This window comes from Myxine glutinosa, chromosome 1 (genome assembly GCF_964187855.1).
Source record: "Myxine glutinosa chromosome 1, kmMyxGlut1.1, whole genome shotgun sequence".
NCBI lineage: Eukaryota > Metazoa > Chordata > Myxini > Myxiniformes > Myxinidae > Myxine > Myxine glutinosa.
This window is the reverse complement of record NC_136261.1, coordinates 179,659,619-179,685,543: the sequence shown is the minus strand read 5'-3', so window position 1 is coordinate 179,685,543 and position 25,925 is coordinate 179,659,619. Positions and strand designations below refer to the sequence as shown.

Sequence of the window (25,925 nt, the reverse complement as noted above, 5' to 3'; positions counted from 1 at the left end):
AGTTTCCTGTTTGGAATGATTTTCTATTTAGATTGACAGAGGCAGAGAGAGTAAAACAATTATCTCATTCATCTCTGCGCACGTGCGATTGGGACAAATTCAGAGTCAAGGAACTGCCAAACTAAAGGTTCATTTTCCAAATCATGTTCCAATTTATGTTCAAAATTTAACATGCAATTGAAGTTGAGTTCTTCCTTGATCATAAACTGACGTTTGTAGACAGGCAGACCCAAAGTGCACCAATTGCTTCACATGCGCGGGGTAATGATCAACAAAGGGATTTCTTGAGAATGGGGTAATTTGGGGTAGAATAAATGTATATGGATGACTTGATCAATAGTCGTGAGCATCTGTTTTGTTGAAGCCCTGGAGGGAAGAATGGGACTGAACAGACTGGAGAAATAAGTTCCTTGGGTTAGAGAAAAGAGGACCAAATGAGTGGAGGTGGGCAGTGAGCCTGGATTTTGGGAGTTTAACAAGACGAGAGTTACTGGTAGACCATGTGTGCCCTGCAGAAAACTGAGAGGGACAGAGCTAAGAGAGGGCAGAGGGTGCAAGACTTCCCTTTGCCTTATTGAGTACCAGGAAGTATTAATATCAGGAGAGGTGGAAATAAAGGACCAGTCTTGATACGAGAGGGGAACCTTCCAGTCTCTGCCAATCAGCTTGTTTGAATTGCCAGAATGCATGGCACTGAGGTAGCAATAGCCAGAGAGATGTTGACTCTCACAAGCACATGACCAGATGAACCCATTTGAGTTGAAGATGAACAGGAGATATTAGTCAGAAAATTAGTCATGACCAAGTCCAGAAGAGAGGATGTGCCATTGGAAGAAATCCGGATTGGTAAGTTCACTGATTGGGTGAAGTCCATGGAGTCACAGAACTCCTTTGCTGCAATGACATGCCTGGTTGAAGTGGTACCAACACCCAGCCAATTGGCATGGTGACAGTTGATATCACTGCATATGAGTAAAAGTTTGAATGGGTATTTATAAGATGGTCCATGCTGGCAGAGAAGGAGATTAAATAGTCATCCCTATTAGGAATATGGTACAACACACAGACAATAGGAGGTGGTTGCAGAGGGGAAAGTGCAGCCAATGACACTCGTAAAGGTTAGGAGGGGCAAAGGGTAGCATGCAGACAGTGGGAAATTGACTTTTTGACAGAAACTGCAACTCCGCCACAGGAACAGAGTTCAGGACTGTCAAACAATACAAGACAATACCCAAGGAGACACATCGGGGATATTCTGTGGATGGAAGAATTCCGTTAGGTAGACATGTATTTTTCAACACATTCCCTCCACATCTATGATGACTATATTTTTCATTATGCTATAACACAGATAATTGGAATATTTTAGAATGATTTGTACAACCTCTGGGAATTTCATTAATTTTTTTTATCAATAACTTACAGTTTTCAAGTTATTCTGTCCAGTGGTACAAGAGTGCATTAGCAGGTACAGTATTTTAATTCACCCAATACTTAATTCCCCACTTTAACATAAAAGTTAAAATCTAAATTGAGATGGATATCTCCACAATTATTAGAACATTTCTATCACACTCATAGTACAACCACCAGTTTTCATCCAGCGGTTTAAGAGTGCGTAATTATAGAGCACGTATATAAGTTGGCCAAGTATTTTTCGATTGTACAGGTTTTTCATACAGAGATACTATTATAATACTATAAACCGCAGAGACTTGTAATACACTCTACCACCAGGAGGGGGCGGTACACAATACAAATTTACATAGAGAATTGTTGTGGTCTCCCCCCTCCAAAAGCTCCATGACTGAATTTTTTTTAACACCTAACACCTTGCAGGGCACACCCCAAGTACAACCAACAAATTACAATTAACTAGAATGATTCACTCCCAAAGAGAGCAGCCAGGGGAGTTATGAATTATTATCCTTTTTCAAGTGTGTAATTCAAAATACTTCTCACTGCGTAAATTCAAAACACCTCACTGCACTGGAAAACGTGCGGACAGCATTACCCTACCGTAAAGTGTGGGGACTTGTAATACCCTCTCCCACATCGAGGTGGCACTATACAATACACATTTACATAGAGAATTGGCATCTCTCCCCATTCCCCAAGACCACAGGCAAAGATTTAAAAAAAACAAAGTTAAAACACCCCTATACACTAATTGGGTCATGCTGAACCTATGTAGCAAATCTGGATGTAATCAGCCCAGAACTGTAGGAGTAGTGTGACAAACAAACAAACACACACCGGTCTGTGAATTATAGTAAGGATTTCATCCAACTGTTTAGGAGTTCATATAAGTCAAACACATCCACGAACACACACACTCACAAGCCAAATTATATGTAGTATGATTTAATTCTCCCTGAAATGACTGTACTTGACATAAGTGGTTGTAGAAGTATTGTCATTATGCAATGTTCAAAATTATGAATGATATCCAAAAGGCTTAAGAACAGAAAAATCACATTTCACTCTGCTTTATTGACATTCAGAAGAAATAAAAATCACTGACTTGAGCAATTATTTCTGTTGAGCAAGAAAGTTTGTTGGGGGTTGTTTTATAACAACAAGGCTCTGGAATGAACTTGTATTTAGAACGAGTCATAGGAATGCACAACCATCCATGACCATGTCATGTCACGTCGGTCGAGGCCTTCACTTTTCTTTTCTTCCACCCTCACTTTTTTACTTTTATTCCCTTTTAAGTTTGTTTACTCTGCAACCGCTTGTGCAATTGATACGAATCTTTCAACATTGGAGCACCTACCCACAGAGAAATTTTTAACAAAATGATTGATGTAAATTGTGGCCAGCATTCCAAAAACTCTGTTTTCTGTGGGCATGGGTTGCAGGGTGTTTCACACGTCAGGAATAATAGGCCCTGAGCTCGATTCGCTCGGCCTCGGCCGAATTAATTTGTCATTCTGCATCCATCAAACATTAATGTACTTCTGTGTATACTGCATATGAAGTGCATGATTGTTCTGGAACCAAAGCTCATGCAATGATTGCTTCATCAATGAAAAGCATCATGCATTCCTTGTTAGATTATATATTTTCACCTCCACAGCACCACTTAATGACATGGTGAAATTGTAATTATCAAATTGTAATATTATAGCAGTTATCACAGCATATTTGTCCCCCGTCGCACCGCGGAGCGAAAGTGGGACTATGGTTTTCCCCTCCGTCCGTGTGTGCGTCTGTCCGTCCGTCCGTGCGTGCGTGCATACGTGCGACCATGCGTGCGTGCGTAAGCGAAGGACTGAATTATAATCTGGTGTGTGGGTGCAACCCACGTCAAAATCCAAGATGGCCGCCGCCATGTATGTCTGAACCTTGTGAGCGGAATATCTTGAAAAATAAGCGAAGTACAAAATTCTAATTTGGTGTGTGGGTGTATCTCAGCATAAGGACGAACGCTATTGAAAATTGGGTCGCCACGTCAAAATCCAAGATGGCCGCCTTGCCTCTTCCACTTTGTCAACTCACATCACTTCACCGACGGGGGACCTAGGCGTAACGCTTGTATATACTACTGTAGCCATAAAGTATAGTTCTGAATGCTTCAAAATAGTGATAGGGCTATTCAATAATAGTACCAGTATTACTATCATATTGATGCAATCAATAAACTGATATGTAACAAACTTTACAAAGCTAAATCATTTTTCAGTTATGGATGAACATAAACAGAAGTTGGCTTATTGCACACTTCTTCATCCTGATACATGTATGTGTGGCATTGCTGAAAAACGTTTATCTACAACCCAAATATGCCATTGATCTCTTTCATTCAATTATGAGAGGTGATGAGTAAGTTTGTGTACTGAAATATCAGTTGAAAACAGAAACAAAATAATATTGATTGTCACATTGAAGGTTAAAAGACAGTGTTGTAAAAGGACAATGTAGAAGAAAATCAATTTAATTTGCTGCATATAACCCATGTATAAAAAATGTAGTTATTTTTTTTGGTTAACAATCATTCATTCACCTTTTATTCCAAACCACAAACTTACTGATCACTCTTCATAACTGTGCTTCCACTCGTTTTTGTGCAATTTTGATGTTTGTGTGTGCTGTGACCAGCATTGCTTCCTTTTTAACACCTCCTGGATGAATCTCCTTATTTGGAGATATTTTTATGCCTGTTATTACCTCCATCACCAAAGGACGGAGGTTATGTTTTCACACCCCTGTTTGTCTGTTTTATTGACTGTGAGAAGGATATCTCAAAAAGTTGTGGACAGATTCGGGCGAAATTTGATGGACATGTTCGGTGTGTGACAAGGGTGATTTTTATAGATTTGAATGAAGATCCAGATCCGGATGCGGATGCTAGAAAATTTGAAGTGAATGTTCACCATTAAGAGATGGGGTAAAAACGATATCGAGCATGATATCTGAAAACGTTGCGGATGGATTTGGATGATACTTGGTGGACAGTTTGGGTATGTGACAAGGAAGAATTGCTTCGATTTTAGTGAAGATCTGGATCCGGATACGATATTTCTTTGAATTTTAAGTGATTCTTCGCCATTGAGAGATGGGGCCAAAAGCTATGTATAGCATAATATCGCAAAAAGTTGTGGACAAGAACAAGCCTATTTGATTTTGGTGCAGATTCACCAAAATATTCACCAGACGATGGCAGATTCACCAGATGCAGATTCAGCCTATCATTGGGATAGACAACGTAAACTGTTCAGCCTAGCGGAGGTATGTGCTCTACCGAGTGCCCTTCTAGTTATTTCTGCTATTGGGATTATTTAATCCAAAATATAGAATGATCGTGATACCAAATCGAAGGATGACATTTTTCAGAAATATTGGATGAGGATGTGACGAATGACAGACAGCCAAAACGTTATCCTGACATGTGCCTACCAACCTACCAATTGCAGGCCCTTCATGGTACTGTGAGATGTAATAAATCATGATTTTGGATTATCTCTGACAAAAAAAAGCCATTAGTACATTTTTTTTTTTTTTACATTCAGTTCAATGTATTTTGGTGATGATACCTTTTCATAGATCACATTTTAATGACCATGTAAGTTTCCGTTGAGGATATTAAGGGTCAACTACAATATGTGGACGTGGACTGATACCATATGTCGACAAGACGAGGTGAAGCAAACAAATGATCCCCTCTGTAAATGTCATCAATTAAACAACTGTGTTATTCCTGATTATCTGATTTCAATGTTTGTTGTATTGAGACCAGCCCATGCTCCAGAAGCTTAAAATCAAAACCCTTAATACACTGCCATTTTGGTGGGATTTCAAATCAAAACCGACATATGTGCAACACTTTTCGATGGAAGGCCGGTGATGTCATTCCACATCAGTTGTACAATTGCACTACTGCATGATTTCAAACCCAGGGACACATTGAGCTGAATGTTTGAGAACAAACTGATTTAAATGTTCATTAGAGTTACATCAATAGCAAAGTGCTCGATATCTTTGTAATATATATTTTATAACTTCTGAGAAGTTAAAAATAAACAGAAGTGGAGGAGGTCGCATGGCAGATGATATGCTAATGTGCAAGTTTATACTGCTCATAACTCTGCATCTCCAACACTTATGTCACCATGTAGGTTTTTTTTTTCTTCTTCTTTTTTACAGTTCATTCTTCTTTACTTTACATGTTCCTCTCCATAAGTAATCCAGTATTCCAGTAATCCCATAATGCTTAAAGGTATTTTAAAATGTCATCAACAGTGACATTCCTGAAATAAAACATTCCGGATTGTATACAGTCATGGCCAAAAATATTGGCACCCTTGCGCTTTTTTCAAATAACTCACAATTTTCTCGAAAAAGAAGTTTAAATTGACATAAGTGTTTTATCTCTACAATTCTTTATTTTACTGTTAATATTACAGAACATTTGTTTTTGATTCAGAAATTAATATATCCTTTGAAATCAGGAAATAAAAAGAAATGGCATTGACAAAATTATTGACACCCGAGACTTAATATTTGGTAGCACATCCTTTGGACAAAATAACTGCAGTGAAGCGCTTCCTATCGCCATGCATGAGCTTCCTTCCCTCTCTACAGGCAGTTTGGCCCACTCTTCTTGTGCAAACTGCTCCGGTTCTCGTAGATATGAAGGGTGCCTTCTCCCAACTGCTGTTTTCAGATTTCCCCACAAGTGTTCAATGGGATTTAGATCTGGACTCATTGCTGACCACTTCAGAACAGTCCAGCATCTTGTCTTTAACCATTCCTGGGTGTTTTTTGAAGTGTGTTTGGGGTCATTGTCCTACTGCAAGAGCCATGACCTTCGACAGAGACCCAGCTTTCTGACACTGGGATGAACATTGCAATCCAAAATGTCTTGGTAATCTCCTGATTTCATGATGCCATGCACACATTCAAGGCACCCAGTGAAAGAGGCTGCACAGCAACCCCAAAACATCACTGAACCTCCTCCATGTTTGACTGTAGGGAAGGTGTTCTTTTCTTTGAAGGCTTCATTTTGTTTTCTGTAAACGTAGAGATGATGTGCTTTACAAAAAAGCTATAATTTGGTCTCAACTGTCCACAGGACATTCTCCCAGAAGGATTTTGGCTTGTTCAGGTGTGTTTTGGAAAACTCCAGTCGGGCTTTCGTATGTCTCTCTCTCAGCAGTGGGGTCCTCCTGGGTCTGATACTATAGAACCCCCTTTCATTGAGTTGGCGACGGATGGTGCGAGTTGAAACTTTTGATCACTGGCAGTTGATCGAGGTGCTTTCTCCACCATTCGAACAATCCTTCGCGGCAATCTTTAATCAAGTTTTCTCTTGCAGCCACGTCCTGGGAGGTTGGCTGCAGTGTCTTGGGCCTTAAACTTCCTGACACCATTGCGTACAGTGGACACCGGAACATGAAGGTCTCTGGAGATGGACGTGTAGCCTTGAGATTGTCCATGCTTGGCTACAATCTTGTGTCTGACCTCCTCAGACAATTCTCTGGTTTTCTTTCTTTTCTCCATGCTCATTGCGGTACACACAACGACACAAAACATCAGAATGACTCCTTTTCTCTATTCAAACTGGTTGAATGAGTGATTTTTATATTGAAGGCACCTGCAACAAATCCAAAGCAAATCCACAGGTGAGTTCAAATCCAAAGTAAAGGAGAATCACCTGCTTGCAATCTGATTATTTCTAAGAACTTCTAAAAGGTGCCAATAATATTGTCTGGTCCATTTTAGGATTTCTGTGTGAAATAAGCTAAGATTTAGTAATTGTTTCAGCTTTTTTTGTTTTGTTCCACTGCAAACCAAAGAAATACATATGTGGATACCAAAATATTTTTTAATTTCAACAATTTTTTGAGAGAAATGGTACTTTTTTTTTTTTTAATGCAAGGGTGCCAATATTTTTGGCCACGATTGTATGTGCATGTGCTGCATGAATAAGTGGAAAGCCCGAATATTAATAGAAGTAAAGAAAAACGTATTGTGTGTGCTATTATAATTTTAATACAACAGTTGACAATGGACATTAAAACAGTCACATTGTCATTGTCTGCTCTAAGTGTTGAGCAAGGAATTTCAAGAATTCTCTTGCAGTGCTCATCAGTAATGCAACCTTGCTGTTTTGCATTGGTGGGCTTCGTCGTTGAGAGCAATAATTCAGACAGATAGATTCTTTCAACGAGGTGAGTCAATCATTTAGCATTAAATTGTACACACAGAAACTTGTTCTTGGTCATTCAATAATGAACTATGACAGAAGCTACTCAAGACAACCTCTTGAAACTTTTTAGACTAAGACAAACAAACAACAACAACAACAACAACAACAACAACAAAAAACAAATCGCACTGAATCTCGATCACTGGCAGTAAATAAAGTATACGTAAAATTTTACTATTGGAACAGCATGATGATCACAAAAATTAGCAACCTGCTCTTATACTTTGCTTGAGATGGAGAAGAGATTAGCTCGTGCTTAAAAAAGACTCTTTTATACTGGGCTCAAAATCTGCTTTGGTTAAAAATGTCTTTTCTTTTTTTTTTAACAGAAGTAAAGATTCCTTGAAACGCAAGAAGCATCTTACACAATTACCTTGGAGTAGAAGAGGGCCACCAAATATGTCAAAAAGAAGGCGCAAAACAATTCCCAAAGAATACCTGCGTAGAACGAGGCCATCCACAAAATGGTATATAAAAACCAGTGCATCTCAGTAATGTACTTGTTGAGAAAAGGAGCTGGTGGCAAGATGGAACTCAATCAAGTGCACAAAGCGACGACTGTAGGATTAGCAGAGTACGTGAAAAGTTCAACATACTATCGAATACAATTTGTGTACAAGCATGAACACAAAAAGGTATCTCTCACTCACCTTGCAATAAACTTCCAAAAACAGGTGCTATTAGAAGGTGTCACACACCAAACCGAAACAGCAACGACCACAACCCCAACAATTGCAAAAAGTTGAGAGAAACGTGTAAGGAAAAATATCAACTGATACACACCAACAACTGGGGGAAAGACAAAAGAGCAAGAAAATTCAAAAAGGAGTTGGACAGATTGGGGATAGACAAGAAAAGTTTACTGGAATGGCTAAGAAGAGGTCAGGTCACCTTGGATGGAGATCAAATCATAATAAATGCCCAAGATCAGGGACACTATACCAACGGCTTAAAGAAGATGGCAGGACTGAGTCAATCGGACAAGTGTGGGTTCTGCAAGGTAGAAACAGCACGAGCTACCTCCTATCATGAGGTAGCTCGTGTTATTGATGTTTTGTAAATGTAAAATGTAAAATGTTTAAAATGTAAAAAAAAAAAAACTCATGTCAGAGCAGCTGTACATGCAAAGGCACAACAAAGTATGTAGAGTAATCCACTTGCACATATGCAAAAAATGCATTATCCCAGTCCCAAAAATCTCGTGGAAATATGAAACAAAAGTGATCATTGAAAACAAGGACGTAACACTCACGTACAACCTGATAATCCCTTTGAGAGTGGACAGACAAAGCATTGCGACCAGAAATAGTACTCAGAGACAAAAAGGAAAAGAAGTCATTGCTAATTGAAGTTCCAGTACCCAGTGATTCTGGTCTAAATAATGTGGAAATCAAGAAAATGACCAAATATCAAAATGAAAATAATGAAGTCAAAAGATCTTCGAGGCTTAAGAGTGCCAAAAATGTACCAGTGATAATTGGAGTGACGAAAACAAAAAGAGAACCCCACAAAGATCCTACAAACCATCCCTAGAACTATTACCACAAACAAATTGCAGGTGGAGGTTGTCCAGGGCTCAGTGATGATCCTGAAAAGAGCCCTTGGAACAAAACTTTGAGAACAAGAAATCTTACAGCTTGGTCCATGAATTGTGACCCTTTACCGAAACGGGAGTGAATACTTAAGGTCCTAGAGGACTCCTGATTAGCATTCCACCTTATGAAACCCATATATCGAGATAACAACAACCAACAACAACACACACATACCTCACAGATGCTTGATTTCATCCACCGAACGTAGCTTTGCAACCTTATTACATACATTCCAGAAGAAGTGGGGGGGGGGGGGGGGGGGGGGGTGTGTGCTTATTACGTACATTCCAGAAGCTCTTACACAGACCAGTCACAACGCGATTGTGGACTTTGTCGAGTTGGGGATTGCACGCACCTGGAAGAACTTTGGGGATGCCAGTTTCATATCTTCACTGCTATACAACTACCCTACCTTAAAAAAGGGCAGCACTAATTCTCAGTTGAGTGATAATGAAGCACACCCCTTACTTGATAGTTTTGGATTGCTTTCTGTAAATAATTTATCTGGAGCTTGTATGATATCTATTATATATATATATATATATATATATATATATATATATATATATATATAAAAGAAAGTTTTTGTTTGTTTGTTTGTTTGCTTGTCTGCACGCGCTAATCTCCTGAACGGTGAAAGATAGGAGGAAACCTCTGAAACAAAAAATGACGGGACGGGCCCCGGGAAGGTTATAGGTGAGGTGGTGAGGCCGGTCGAGGCCTACCTCGGCCGGGCTGGGCCAATTTCGCAATTAAAAGCTGAGCTGAATTATAGTAGTCAATCTTCTACGGCGCGAGTAAAAGCTGAATTATAGTAGTAAATGAACGAAATGCGGCTGTGGCCGGATAGTCAAACTCCGCTGCTTCGCAAGGCCGCGTTTTATTCCTTTTTTAGTACAGAAGATTAAATTCATTCAAAAAGAACCCGGGCAACGCCGGGTGCATTCAGCTAGTTATCTCATAAGAATTGCTTTTCAGATTGAAAAAGTAACTTGCTCACCGAACCTTTCATTTAATTCCACCTCAGGCTGGAAGTTTGGCGTTGCTCACAGCCATTCAGGCCTGTTTCCTGCCAACTGTGTGCAACCTGTGGCTCCCCCTACTACCTGGCATGTACCACCACAGGAAAAGGATGAGGTGCGAGACTCCCTGCTCTCCGTGGGCCAATCAGCCGTCACAGCTGCAGCTGTTGCATCAATCCCAGCTGCCAACCTCATTGATAGGAAAACATCAATAACACCGGTAAAACCAAAATGGGGGAAGCATCAGTTGTTATTGATAATGCTAAAACAACTGTATTCTTCATAATAGGATAACCAAATGTGCTAAATTGATCGTATAATTCTCTTCACACTCATCCTTTAATGCTTTTGATTTATTTTTTATTCCCTTCATGCTATTCTGCAAGCACAATCTATCCTATACCTATCCGAGAGCCAATCTCTCATTTATCAGTTATTTTTCAGGAAAGTAGCACAAGTCCATCACTTTTTACAGCGTAGCCCATCGGGCAGAGCCGTCTAGAACAGTTTGTCCGTCCGTATGTATGTATGTATGTATGTATGTATGTATGTCCCCTCAAACGGATACCAATTGGAGCTGAGAATCTGGTCACATGACAGGGTGATGTGATTACGTCTGATGTCATTACGGCGTACAACAGCTGACTCTCCACACTCCGCCATTTTGATTTATATGCCGCTCATGCCGAACTATCGTCGAACCTGTCATATATCACAATCGCCATGCTCTACCCTTACGTTTTTCATTCAGTGTGAAACACAAACAAACCGATTGTTAAAATGATCATCAAATATCTAAAGCATCGGCGTTATGTCTCTTCCAACAATACCTTACCAATACTTAAATACTTCCAACAACAATACCAAAATCTATAGGCCTTAGGCGTTATGACTCACCTTCTGCTTCAGACAAATTAAGCCCAGGTTTCTTGATACAGTGGTATCGTTTCAGTAGTATCGTTTTTGTAATAATAATAATAATAATATTATAGTAAATATAACCATAACACTTTAATCCCAATGTCGTGAATGGAAAGTTGATGGATTAAAGCGGTGTAACCGCAGAAGTAAGGAATTCAACACGGTTTTTCAAAAATAATATAATTTTCGTAATAATAAGGTAACGTTATTATTATAGTAAATATAATCGTCACACTAATCCCTTTGTAGTGACTGCAAAGTTACCGGAGGTTAATATATAGAGTCATGTGAAAAAGTAAGTACACCCCATGTAAAGTTTTGACTTTTTCAACACATTTCAACATTCAGCTATTTGATCTTCATTTCAACAATATTGATAGATAAAGGTGATATAATATAACAAATATCATGAAACATTTACATTTTGTAGTCCATTGTATAATTTAAATAAACATAAATGCAAATTTAGCATGTGGAAAAAGTAAGTACACCTCCTACATTAATCACTACTTCAAACACCTAAAATTAGAATCAGGTGCACCAGCTCAGGTGCAAATGATTAGAACATCTTTAGTGAGGATCTTGGAGGAACCTGTCTTATTTAAACCTCAGATATTTGGTTTGGTTTGCTCTTTGTTGTTGAAGTGTGCGGCGTCACCATGCCTAGATCAAAAGAGCTCTCTGAGGCCTTCAGAAAGAAGGTTATAGATGCCTACGAGTCTGAGAAGGGATTTAAAAAGATCTCCAAACAATTTCAAATCAAACAATCGACTGTCCGGAAGATCATCTACAAGTGGAGAAGATTCCAAACAACTGCCAACTTGTTCAGGCCAGGCCGCCCCAGCAAGTTCAGCCCGAGAGCAGACTGCAAGATACTGAAAGAAGTCTCTAAGAACCCCAGAATGTCATCACGGGACCTACAGGTAGCTCTTGCCACTGTTGATGTCAAAGTGCACGAGTCTACCATTAGAAAGAGGCTGCACAAATTTGATCTACATGGGAGGTGTGTCAGGAGGAAACCTTTGCTGTCCAGAAAGAACATCAGGGCAAGACTGAAGTTTGCCAATGATCACCTCGGCAAAGACCAGCACTTCTGGAACAATGTGCTCTGGACAGATGAGTCAAAGGTAGAACTATTTGGCCACAGTACCAGAAGACATGTTTGGTGAAGACCAAAGACAGCACTTGACCACAAGAACCTGATACCAACTGTAAAGCATGGTGGTGGAAATATTATGGTTTGGGGCAGCTTTGCTGCATCAGGGCCTGGGCAGCTCACCATCATAGAATCCACTATGAATTCTTCGTTGTACCAGAGGGTGCTTGAGGATAATGTGAGGCCATCTGTCGGAAAGTTGAAGCTCAACCGAGGGTGGACCTTGCAACATGACAATGACCCTAAACATACCAGTAAATCCACCAAGGAATGGCTGAAAACAAAGAAATGGAGGGTTCTGGAATGGCCAAGTCAAAGCCCGGATCTAAATCCCATCGAGATGTTGTGGGGGCATTTGAAGCTAGCTGTGCATGCAAGAAACCCCTCAAACATCGCACAGCTGAAAGAATTCTGCATGGAGGAGTGGGCAAAATTTCTCACAGTCGATGTCAGAGACTGGTAGACAGTTATAAGAAACGCCTACTTGAGGTTGTTTCTGCCAAAGGGGGCAATACCACCTATTAGAGCCAAGGGTGTACTTACTTTTTCCACATGCGAAATTTGCATTTATGTTTATTTAAATTATACAATGGACTACAAAATGTAAATGTTTCATGATATTTGTTATATTATATCACCTTTATCTATCAATATTGTTGAAATGAAGATCAAATAGCTGTATGTTGAAATATGTTGAAAAAGTCAAAACTTTACATGGGGTGTACTTACTTTTTCCACATGCGAAATTTGCATTTATGTTTATTTAAATTATATAATGGACTACAAAATGTAAATGTTTCATGATATTTGTTATATTATATCACCTTTATCTATCAATATTGTTGAAATGAAGATAAAATAGCTGTATGTTGAAATATGTTGAAAAAGTCAAAACTTTACATGGGGTGTACTTACTTTTTCACGTGACTGTATATCTCTTATATATATATATATATTAAAGTAGGGGCAATTTTGTGTCCGGCCGTCATGCTACGTCATTTCGTATATTATGTCGTTACAGCGGAAGGGTCAGCCCTCTTTGGAGTATATAGATTACAGTCAATCTATGGTCCGGTCTTAAGAACATTGGGTGTGTTCATTTACCAAGTTTCTTGTGGAGACATTGCTATTTGGTTTAAGCATTCGAGCAAGCACTCCATTCAAAACCCTTAAGGAACGGCTGGCTTGGCAAGCGCTAGCTAGCTGCTTGGTAAATGAGCATACCTCCAACTCTTGTGGGGTATATAGATTACAGTAGATCTTCCCCCAGTTCTGTAAGTAAAACGTACCTCATGGATGTCTGGATTCCTCCAGGTTTCTTTGTTTAATGTTATAAACAGCATTAGTGACTGTTTAAAAAGCTAATAATATGTGTTTGTGGTTTGTAATATTTTAGAAGCCCGACTACGCCGCTGTTAGACTTTTGGTCTTGTTTTCAGTAGCAACCTATATTTGTCTGTCTGTCTGATAATCTATTTACCATCGCATAGTTACGCGCTCGTGAAGCGAAGAGCGGGGTTAAGTGATCGGTTGAATGTGTACGTGTGGCGTAAGTACGTATGTAATTACGTATGGCATATGTACGTACGTTTATGCATTTTTAAAATTCATTTTCTCAGCAAGCGTTTATCTAATTGACACAAAGTTTTCACCATAGAAGCACCACTTCCTGTAGAATTTTAGTGATAACTATGATGTCATAGGTCACGTGGTATGGACGCCATCTTTTAAAAACTTTGCACCTCTATATCTCTGAAACCGTTCAATGGAAAAAAAATTAAACACGTTTCATTGTCAAGTTCTCCCCATGGGGAATAAGATATATTAATGATGATGTCATCGGTGCTTTCGTTATGACATCATAATTTGACAAGTATAACAACACTTCATCTGATCATTATGAATTTCTTTTACTCTGCAACTTCTGGTCCAATGGACACAAAATTTTCACCAAAGGAGCGCCTCCTGCAGAATTTTTTAATGGTAATTATGACATCATAAGCCACATTGTACAGGCGCCATCTTGTAAAAAACAAAAAACGTTACACCTCTATATCTCTGAAACCACTCCATGCAAAAAAATTGAAACATGGCTCAATGTAAAGAACTCCGCATGGGGAATAAGTGTTCTTAATGATGACGTCATTGGTGCCTTAATTATGACATTATAATTTGACAGGAACAACGCTTCGTCTGATCAATTTGAAATTTATTGAGCCTGATCTACTCAACAATTATTTTGGAGAATGTAAATTTATGATGTCATCACTCGCATGGTCTGGCAGCCATATTGGATAAAATATAAAAACCCTTCAAAAACAGAAGAGATGGCTCGCACCAAGTTGACTGCACATGGTAAGTATTCTATGAATACCATCTAGTTGTCTCAATTGATTACTGTCTTTCAACAGTGATGACCAGCATTAATTATACACAAAAATAAATACACAGTTCTGGGTTCTGCAAGCGATCCCAAGAAAATGATGAGCTGCGTGGCACCCATGTGAGCATAAAGCCTCTGAGCAAGCATGCGGTCTTTTGGGTATTTACCTTCTTGGAACAACTCCCAAAAGTGCCATTGGTAACACCTGACAAGCAGCCATAGCTTTGCTATTTGAAGGACAATGTCCTTGACATTCTTTGTAAATAGACATTTTAGTTTATCCAGTTTTGCTCCACATATGTAGTCGATGATACCTGTAAAGTTTCACATCGATCTGTTGAGCCATTTTGGAGAAGATTTTTAAAGGTTTATTATTAACTTTTTTCAAAAAAAATATAACTGCCAAACCATGTCACCGATGACGCCATAAGTTTAATGAATTTGTCACATTTCTTTGTAGATCACACTGATGAAGTTTCATTGATCGGATAAAGTGTTTGACATATCCAATTATGATGTCATCACAAGCGCACCGATGACATTATCGTTATCGAATGTTATTTCCCATAGTGCTTTCCTGTCCTTTGCCAAGTTTTAATTTTTTTCGTTGAACGGTGCCAGAGAAGATGTCCAAATTTCCCTTTTTTCCAACATGGCTGCCATACCACATGACCTATGATGTTATAGCTATTATTTAAAAAAAAACCAACATGGGTTTGGTTTGGATTAATCTCAAAAGCTCAATCGCTTCTACGTTGAAAGTTTTGCGTCGATCGCACTAGCGGTTGTGGAGAAAATAAATTTAAAAGTGAATAAACCTGAAAAATGCGACAGAAGAAAAAGAAGGAAACAATACACAGAACAAAAAAATAATAGGGTTCCTTCGGAACCACAATAATGATGGTAGAGGAGGGGAGGGGGTTGAGTAATTTTAAATTGAATAAATAAATGATGCGGTTGAATAATAAATAATTCAAGGTATGGTAGTAGTGGAGATGGTAAAGTGTATATATATAAACAATGGTTCCCAGATGTATATACATACAATCCTGCACTATTCTCTCCCGTAGAGGTTTTTTTTTAATTGCCAAAATTACAAATGATCTCCGATCCCAAAATCATCCGATATACCTCCATGCACAGATATTATTGCAGACATGAGCTGAATATGACAACAAATGCATCCAGTCATTTTCGAGGTAGAAGCTCCTGATGGAGGGACAGACAGGTAGGACCCAAAGTATATGGCCGAGTTAAGCGAATGGAAATCCAACAGCAGCGAATACAGCTCAACAATTATAAAGAAGCCAAAGAGAAATTATAAGATGAAATATCAACAAATACGCATCTATAATTGGAAGAATGACAGAAGAGCAGGGAAAAAAATGATCAGGATCGAATGGGATTAAATTGTTGGAACCCATCTGTGGATCGGTCCCATCGGCCGATGGATCTGACCCATCTGTGGATGCACGAGAAATGACAATGCAGACCCATCGGCCGATGGGTCTGCGCCATCTGCGGATGTGTTGTTCACCTTGAAGGAATGTGTTGACAGAATGGTGCTCTTCAACCAGGTACACAGTCATTGGAATTACATGTGGTAGGAATTTAACAGAGATGATTTTTAAATGTTTAACAGATTAAACCACATGTCAGGGACTGCTTTATAAACATTTATGACATCAATTGCTTATTTTTTGGTTCAAATAAACATACTCATCCACCATTGATGCATAGGAAACACAGATGGGTTCACCTTCAAGGTGAACAACACATCCGCAGATGGCGCAGACCCATCGGCCGATGGGTCTGCATTGTCATTTCTCGTGCATCCACAGATGGGTCAGACCCATCGGCCGATGGGACCGATCCACAGATGGGTTCCAACAAAATAACAATGGCTCACTGAAGTGGCTCAGAATATGGCGGCTTAATTTGGATAGTGAATAAGAAGAAGAAGAACCACCTTTAGGGTGATCGTTGAAACAGAGGACACAGCGCTCACATGACCTGACAATCATATCATGGGTGAACCTAAAAAACAAACCATTGTGACTGGACATAGTGCTGAAATATAAAAAGGAAAGTACGGCATTGCTAATCAAGATGTCAGTATCCTGCAGTTGCTTTGGCCTTAATCGAGTAGAGAAGCAGAAGCAAAATGCTCTTTGATAATTGCAGTAGAAGCGCTCCTTGACTTGCAAGGATTTGTGGTTGTGTTAAAATTGTACTGGCCCCACCAGACCAATTTTGAGCTCGTGTTTGTCCACTTGACTACCATGAGTTTGTAATCCTGCATACTCAGCTCTCTATTTGACTGTTTAAGCTATTTATGTTTATCAATCTGTATTTCACTGGAACGAAAATCTATTGATGATATACTGCAGTATAAATCCTCTTTGTGAATTATTTTATACGAACCATAAATCATAACGTGTTTTGGGGCAGGACAATGTTCCTAAAGAACCTGTCATAGAAGATACTCCTTGTGACCTCGAGCCAAAACAAGACTACACAATGCTGGCTTTTGCCCAAAAGTATTTCCGGTGAGGAGTGTGTCATTTCACACATTATCAGTAAGTATTTTGGCCAATATCCTAATGTCACCCTTCTGTTGGTGGTCTTTTCAGACGTTATGACGAGAGGAAAAGCAAAAGAGGAAAGAATACATTTCAGGCAGAGAATCTCATAAGGTTCACAAAGGTGAGGATCAAACAAACAGTATGAGAGAATAGTATGGTGGCATATGCTTGTGAAGCAATGATTAGGCTTTATTGAAGTACTATGTACTGTATAAGCTACCCTGTGAGCCTTAAACATTGAAAATGATATAAGATATTATATATATATATATATATATATATATATATATATATATATATATATATATATGTATATATATATATATATATATATATATATATATATATAAATATATATATATATATATATATATATATATATTGCCTTCAGAAAGTATTCACACCCCTTGACTTTTTCCACATTTTGTTGTGTTGCAGCCTGAATTTAAAATGGAATGAGATGAAATTGAGATTTTTTGTCACTGATCTATACATAATACCCCATAATGTGAAAAGTGGAATTTTTCTTTTGGAATTTTTTACATTTAGTGGTCGCCTTCAAAGCAATCTCCCTTGGAGTCTATACACGCTTGCCAACGTCGCTGTCATACCTCAAAAGCATCCGTTAAGTCATTGGAAGAAAGGCCATTTATCTCGTTGGATACGGCTCTCTGGATCTCTTCTCTTGATGCAAAATAAGTTCCTTTTATTGGAGTTTCGAATGTTGCTCAAATCACACCAACATTCTCACCATTTCGTCCATTTTGACAATCAATGGGAATCCCGACCACACGTCATCATTCACGTCCATTCTCCCTTCCGCAAACCTCTTGGCCATTCAAAACACACATGATCATGACATTGCGTTAAACCCGCATACCAGCTTCAACTTGTTGAAAATGTCCGCGCCACTTTGAGTTTTACCAAAAACTTGATGATGATTCTCGGTTCTATAAATTTGTCCTTCATCTTCCAAACACGATTGCAGCACTTGTAATTTTAACAAAATTCCAGTGACAGTTACCAAACACAACCGATGATACAACGGCTAACATAGTACGAACAGGAAGATTACGATGCACATCAAATTACAAAACACAAGGCAGTGCTGCCACCTGTCGAGAAAAAAAACACCAGTCCTGCAACTTTATTGTCAGACCACTCTGTGTGTGTGTGTGTGTGTGTGTGTGTGTGTGTGTGTGTGTGTGTGTGTGTGTGTGTGTGTGTGTGTGTGTGTGTATGTTTATACATATAAATCAGGTCTATCTAAATCTAGTCCAAGTCTACTATATATATATATATATATATATATATATATATATATATATATATATATATATAGATATATATATATATATATATATATATATATACAGTCATGTGAAAAAGTAAGTACACCCCATGGAAAGTTTTGACTTTCTCAACATATTTCAACATACAGCTATTTGATCTTCATTTCAACAATATTGATCGATAAAGGTGATATAATATAACAAATATCATGAAACATTTACATTTTGTAGTCCATTGTATAATTTAAATAAACATAAATGAAAATTTCGCATGTGGAAAAAGTAAGTACACCCTTGGCTCTAATAGGTGGTATTGCCCCCTTTGGCAGAAACAACCTCAAGTAGGCGTTTCTTATAACTGTCTACCAGTCTCTGACATCGTCTGGGAGAAATTTTTGCCCACTCCTCCATGCAGAATTCTTTCAGCTGTGCGATGTTTGAGGGGTTTCTTGCATGCACAGCTCGTTTCAAATCCCCCCACAACATCTCAATGGGATTTAGGTCCGGGCTTTGAATTTGCCATTCAAGAACCCTCCATTTCTTTCTTTTCAGCCATACCTTGGTAGATTTACTGGTATGTTTAGGGTCACTGTCATGTTGCAAGGTCAACCTTCGGTTGAGCTTCTACTTTCCGACAGATGGCCTCACATTATCCTCAAGCACCCTCTGGTACAATGAAGAATTCATAGTGGATTCTATGATGGTGAGATGCCCAGGCCCTGATGCAGCAAAGCTGCCCCAAACCATAATATTTCCACCACCATGCTTTACAGTTGGTATCAGGTTCTTGTGGTCACATGCTGTCTTTGGTTTTCGCCAAACATGTCTTCTGGTACTGTGGCCAAATAGCTCTACCTTTAACTCATCTGTCCAGAGCACATTGTTCCAGAAGTGCTGGTCTTTGCCTAGGTGTTCAATGGCAAACTTTAGTCTTGCCCTGATATTCTTTCTGGACAGCAAAGGTTTCCTCCTGGCACACCTCCCATGTAGATCAAATCTGTGCAGCCTCTTTCTAATGGTAGACTCGTGCACTTTGACATCAACCGTGGCAAGAGCTACCTGTAGGTCCCGTGATGACATTATGGGGTTCTCAGAGACTTATTTCGGCATCTTGCGGTCTGCTCTTTGGCTGAGCTTGCTGGGGCGGCCTGGCCTGAACAAGTTAGCAGTTGTTTGGAATCTTCTCCACTTGTAGATGATCTTCCGGACAGTCGAATGATTGATTTCAAATTGTTTGGAGATCTTTTTAAATCCCTTCCCAGACTCGTAGGCATCCATAACCTTCTTTCTGAAGGCCTCAGAGAGCTCTTTTGATCCCGGCATGGTGACGTCGCACACTTCAACAACAAAGAGCAAACCAAACTAAATGTCTGAGGTTTAAATAAGACAGGTTCCTCCAAGATCCTCTTTAACGATGTTCTAATCATTTGCACCTGAGCTGGTGCACCTGATTCTAATTTTAGGTATTTGAAGTAGTGATAAATGTAGGGGTGTACTTACTTTTTCCACATGCAAAATTTGCATTTATGTTTATTTAAATTATACAATGGACTACAAAATGTAAATGTTTCATGATATTTGTTATATTATATCACCTTTATCTATCAATATTGTTGAAATGAAGATCAAATAGCTGTATGTTGAAATATGTTGAAAAAGTCAAAACTTTACATGGGGTGTACTTACTTTTTCACGTGACTGTATATATATGACTGGCTCTGGCAAAAGCAGACACTTTGAAGCAAAAATCAAAATTGAGATTTTGATATCTGATTTCCCATGCATTTCCCTTTCATTTGATAAATACATTATGGCAATTGGATGAAAATTAACGAAGTTATGGTATTTTAATGACAATTCTATTTTCATTTAAACAATGGAGATAATTAGGTTCAAAGTTCACAATACAGTTCACACGCACAAAGAATGTGCACACGTAGAGGTTTTCATTCATACTAAACATGTATGTTGGGGATCTCCTTCGAATTATGATATATGGCTCGTAGTAAAACATTGAAATTTCGCGATCTTCGTGTCTTTTTGAGCACATTTTGAGAATGACATTTTAGATTATTTGTCGAATTTCACAACTTTTCTGTTGTTTCTTGGAAAAATGTTTTGGTGCATAATAATCTCGAGAAGGTACTCTTTTTATCCATATAATAATCTCAATTTGGTCCCTGTGGTCGTATTTTGACTCTCTTCGGCTTTTTCTCACTAAGTGAAATGCCCCCAAGTGTCTGCTTTTGCCAGAGCCAGTCACACACACACACACACACACACACACACACACACACACACACACACACACACACACACACACACACACACACACACACACACACACATACACACATTTATATACACAAAATATGACGTCTTCTTAGGGAAGTGACGTCACTTTTTCTTCAGTCACCAGTTTACAGTGAGGTCTCAAGACAAAGCCTTGGCTGATAGATCTGTTGGACTGCCATTAGTCCGTGGGCTGAGTCGGGTTTACATGCACCCCTCCTCCCCCCCCCCCCCCCCCCACAACTTAACTTCCCGGGTATGTCCATGTACCCCCCACCCTAGGGGTTAGGAAAAACCATGTTAACAGAAAAAAAACTCATTCCCTCATAGTTTGACCTCTGGTGACCTCATTAGTGACCTCATTTGCATATAACACATATCATTGTAAAGAGTGTCCCAGGACAAACATTTTGAGGGGTCATATGCAACCATAGGATGACGAGGTAAAAAGTTATGGCCATTTGAATTTCGCCTAACCCTAATTTTCGGAAATCACCGACAGGGGGGGGTAACATCAAAATATGCGTGGGAGGTACCTTGGGAATGAGTTTTTTTTCTGTTAACATGGTTTTTCCTAACCCCTAGGGTGGGGGGTACATGGACATACCAGGGAAGTTAAGTTGTGGGGGGGGGGGGGGGGGTGCATGTAAACCCTACTCAGCCCACGGACTACATGGGAAGACCATGTCTAAACATGAGAGCGATTTGCTTTTATCATTAATGTATTGAATATGTGTATCACTATATAAGTACTTGCATTTTAAATAAAGGGTGCATGAAACAAAGTTGTCATTGATTGATTTAGCATTACGTAACAGCATTGGAATCAGCCTCCCCCTCCCCCATGCGTTACATAATTTATTAATGGCCCCTTATTGCTGTGACAATGACAGGGTGGTTTCTCGTCTTAACGATCAACTTACCTGTTATTTCCGCCACCGAATGTGGATGGGGGTTATGTTTTCACCCCTGTCTGTTTGTCTGTGAACAAGATATCTCAAAAAGTTGTGGATGGATTCGGACGAAACTTCGTGGAGAGGGTGGGTGTGTGACGAGGACGAATCGGTTCACTTTTGGTGAAGATCCAGATCTGGATCCGGCTCGTAGAATCTCTAAGTGATTCTTCACAATTGAGTGATAGGGATAAAACCGACATATAGCAGGATATCCCAAAAAGTTATGGATGGATTTGGACGAAACTTGGTGGACAGATTTTGTGTATGATAAGGACGAATTGATTCAATTTTGGTGAAGATCTGTATCTAAATAGAATAATTTATGTGTCACCATTGAGAGATCGGGCCATAAACGATATATAGCAGGATGTCTCACAGAGTTATGCATGAGTTATGACAAAACTAGGTACATAAATTGGTTTGGTGACAAGAACAAGCTGATTAGATGTTGGTTCAGGTCTGGATCCAGATACGACCTATCAGTGGGATACAAAACGTAAACTGTTCACCTGGCGGAGGTATGCTCTCTACCGAGTGCGGTTCTAGTTATATTTGCATTAATCGATTGTCTTATTTTAAAAATATGTACTTGTTGTATGAACTAGCAGACATTGGGATATTTTTAAATCTAACAGAAAAGCATGATTGAAGAAGAAACCAACTTTTTGCTTTTAGTTTGTGTAATAATTATATAATCTCCTGCTGGGTTATCAAGTTTACATTGGATTTCTTATTTTTTTTATGAACAGTACATTGTTGGGTTTTTTTTTTTGTAAATACAATGCATACTATGTATTAGTTACATTTGGTGAATTGACTATCAATGTACTTTAACTATATTTGAAATGTTACAACATTGTCTGACCATTTGATCTTTACTTCACTACCTCTAACCATGTCTTTTTGAATTGTCCAAACAAGACACCCATCCAAGAATCACTGATTGATTTAAAGGACAGCAGTTTGATCAAGATGGCTGTGTCAATGTTTCAAAGTGAGTGGACCTTTATGTTTGATTGTTTGTGACCCTCAGTTGTATTGTTCATGGTCTTAAAGTCAATTTAAAAATAAATTAAACTCAAAGCAGTCATGATTATGAGACTGATTGTTTATAAGTGGTGGCAATTTAATTGCCAAGTAATCTAATTTCATTAGTTTATTTATTTAATATGATAGGATGCCGTTATTTTAAAAAAACTGTTATTTTAATAAACCGTTATTTTAATATACCATTATTTTCATCTTCTGTCATTTTAATATACCGTTATTTTAATAAACCATTATTTTAATATACCATTATTTTCATCTTCTGTCATTTTAATATACCGTTATTTTAATAAACCATTATTTTAATATACCGTTATTTTATTATACCGTTATTTTAATATGCCGTTATTTTAATAAACTGTTATTTAAATAAACCGTTATTTTAATAAACCGTTATTTTAATAAACCGTTATTTTAATAAACCGTTATTTTAATAAACCGTTATTTTAATAAACCGTTATTTTAATATACCGTTATTTTAATATGCCGTTATTTTAATATGCCGTTATTTTAATAAACCGTTATTTTAATATACTGTTATTTTAATATACCATTATTTTAATAAACCGTTAGTTTAATATACTGTTATTTTAATATACCATTATTTTAATATACTGTTATTTTAATATACCGTTATTTTAATATACCGTTATTGTAATATACTGTTATTTTAATATACCATTATTTTAGTATACCGTTATTTTAATATACCGTTATTTTAATATACTGTTATTTTAATATACTGTTATTTTAATATACTGTTATTTTAATACACTGTTATTTTAATATACCATTATTTTAATATACCGTTATTTTAATATACAGTTATTTTAATATACCGTTATTTTAATATACCGTTATTTTAATATACTGTTATTTTAATATACTGTTATTTTAATACACTGTTATTTTAATATACCATTATTTTAATATACCATTATTTTAATATACTTATTTTAATATACCGTTATTTTAATATACCGTTATTTTAATATACCGTTGTTTTAATATACTGTTATTTTAATATACTGTTATTTTAATACACTGTTATTTTAATATACCATTATTTTAATATACCGTTATTTTAATATACTGTTATTTTAATATAAATTTATTTTAATATACCGTTATTTTAATATACCGTTATTTTAATATACCGTTATTTTAATGCACCGTTATTTTAATATACCGTTATTTTAATATACTGTTATTTTAATATTCCACTATTTTAATATACTGTTATTTTAATATACCGTTATTTTAATATACTGTTATTTTAATATACCGTTATTTTAATAAACCGTTATTTTAATATGCTGTTATTTTAATATACCATTATTTTAATATACTGTTATTTTAATATACCGTTATATTAATATACCATTATTTTAATATTCCATTATTTTAATATACTGTTATTTTAATATACCGTTATATTAATATACCGTTATTTTAATATACCGTTATTTTAATATACCGTTATTTTAATATACTGTTATTTTATTATAACGTTATTTTAATATACCATTATTTTAATACACCGTTATTTTAATATACTGTTATTTTAATATACCGTTATATTAATATACTGTTATTTTAATATACCGTTATTTTAATATACCGTTATTTTAATATACCGTTATTTTAATATACTGTTATTTTATTATACCGTTATTTTAATATACCATTATTTTAATACACCGTTATTTTAATATACCGTTATTTTAATATACCGTTATTTTAATATACTGTTATTTTATTATACTGTTATTTTAATATACCGTTATTTTAATATACCGTTATTTTAATATACTGTTATTTTATTATACCGTTATTTTAATATACCATTATTTTAATACACCGTTATTTTAATATACCGTTATTTTAATAGCCGTTTTGAATGCATCTTGTTGGGGCTGTGATGCGGGGACAGGAGAGAGAGGGAGAGAAGTGAGGGGGAAAGGAGAGAGGAGGAGATGAAGGAGGAGAGGAGAGCGAGGAATGAGCAGGGAGGGTAGGGTTCCCTATTGGGGAATTAATTATTTATTATTAATTAGTAAAAATACAGCGACTGAAAACTGGAGTTAGGGATCGGACTGTACTGTAATTATATTTTTATACTGTAGTCTAATTGTGTGATTCTCTCCCCTGTATTTTATATTATGTGCAATTACACATTACAAACTGTATTTTCCATGTGAATGGACATGTATTCACATATTATGTGAAGTAAATTAATTGTGTCGATTACATCATTTCTGGATCTGTCAAGTTGCTGTAACCATTTTGTAAAACTATGTGCAGCATCCCACTCAAGATGTCCAAATGTCATACACATCTATGTCCATGGGTTGCCCCACAGGTGCCCCACTAGTGTTACATATATTGCAAATCGTGGCGTCTGTCCATGTGTTTCTCTCCCGTTTATGGCGGGAGCTTCCTGCGCTGGGTTTGTAAAGTTTATTGTCCTTTCGAGTAATCTTTTAAATCAGCATGAATATCTGGATTAAAGTAGATAAAATACAGATCGTCATGGAGTAAAACAATTTAATATAGATATATTTTGCCCTCTTTTTATACAAATCCAACCTCCACCACCCGATGTTGCACCACCATGTCACGGTGGTGGGTGTAAGTAGCTGAGAGCTTTGGCCCTGAGTGTCACCAAGAGTGCAACACAATTAACCTTTTTAAATTCCATGAAATAATTTAAATTGTTTTATTAACTTAAACTTTTCCATCACTGGGAATGGCTAATTTTACTTGCTTTGCCCATCACTGGGGACAGGTAGTTTTGCTAGTGGTGAAATGAAATCGGGCACAGATCAATTAAATAATCAATGTTAATGGTTGAGAGTTGGGGGTAGAGGGTTGGGGTGCTAAAAATGAATTTGGAGGGCTACCTACACTTTGATACTTAAACTCAAATTTTCAGGAAATAACTCGAAAATCCCATTTCACA

At 37.4% G+C, this 25,925-nt stretch overlaps 1 protein-coding gene across 1 annotated transcript in view; it reads left to right on the top strand.

The window, feature by feature from the left end:
* Positions 1-25,925, top strand: part of LOC137432387 (unconventional myosin-XV) — a 214,080-nt gene that overhangs the window by 143,786 nt on the left and 44,369 nt on the right. Inside the window, exons 34-37 of the mRNA XM_068124318.2 lie at positions 10,337-10,551; positions 17,243-17,340; positions 17,425-17,497; positions 22,838-22,910. Coding sequence (XP_067980419.2) covers positions 10,337-10,551; positions 17,243-17,340; positions 17,425-17,497; positions 22,838-22,910 — 459 coding nt within the window. The remainder of the gene's footprint in view (positions 1-10,336; positions 10,552-17,242; positions 17,341-17,424; positions 17,498-22,837; positions 22,911-25,925) is intronic.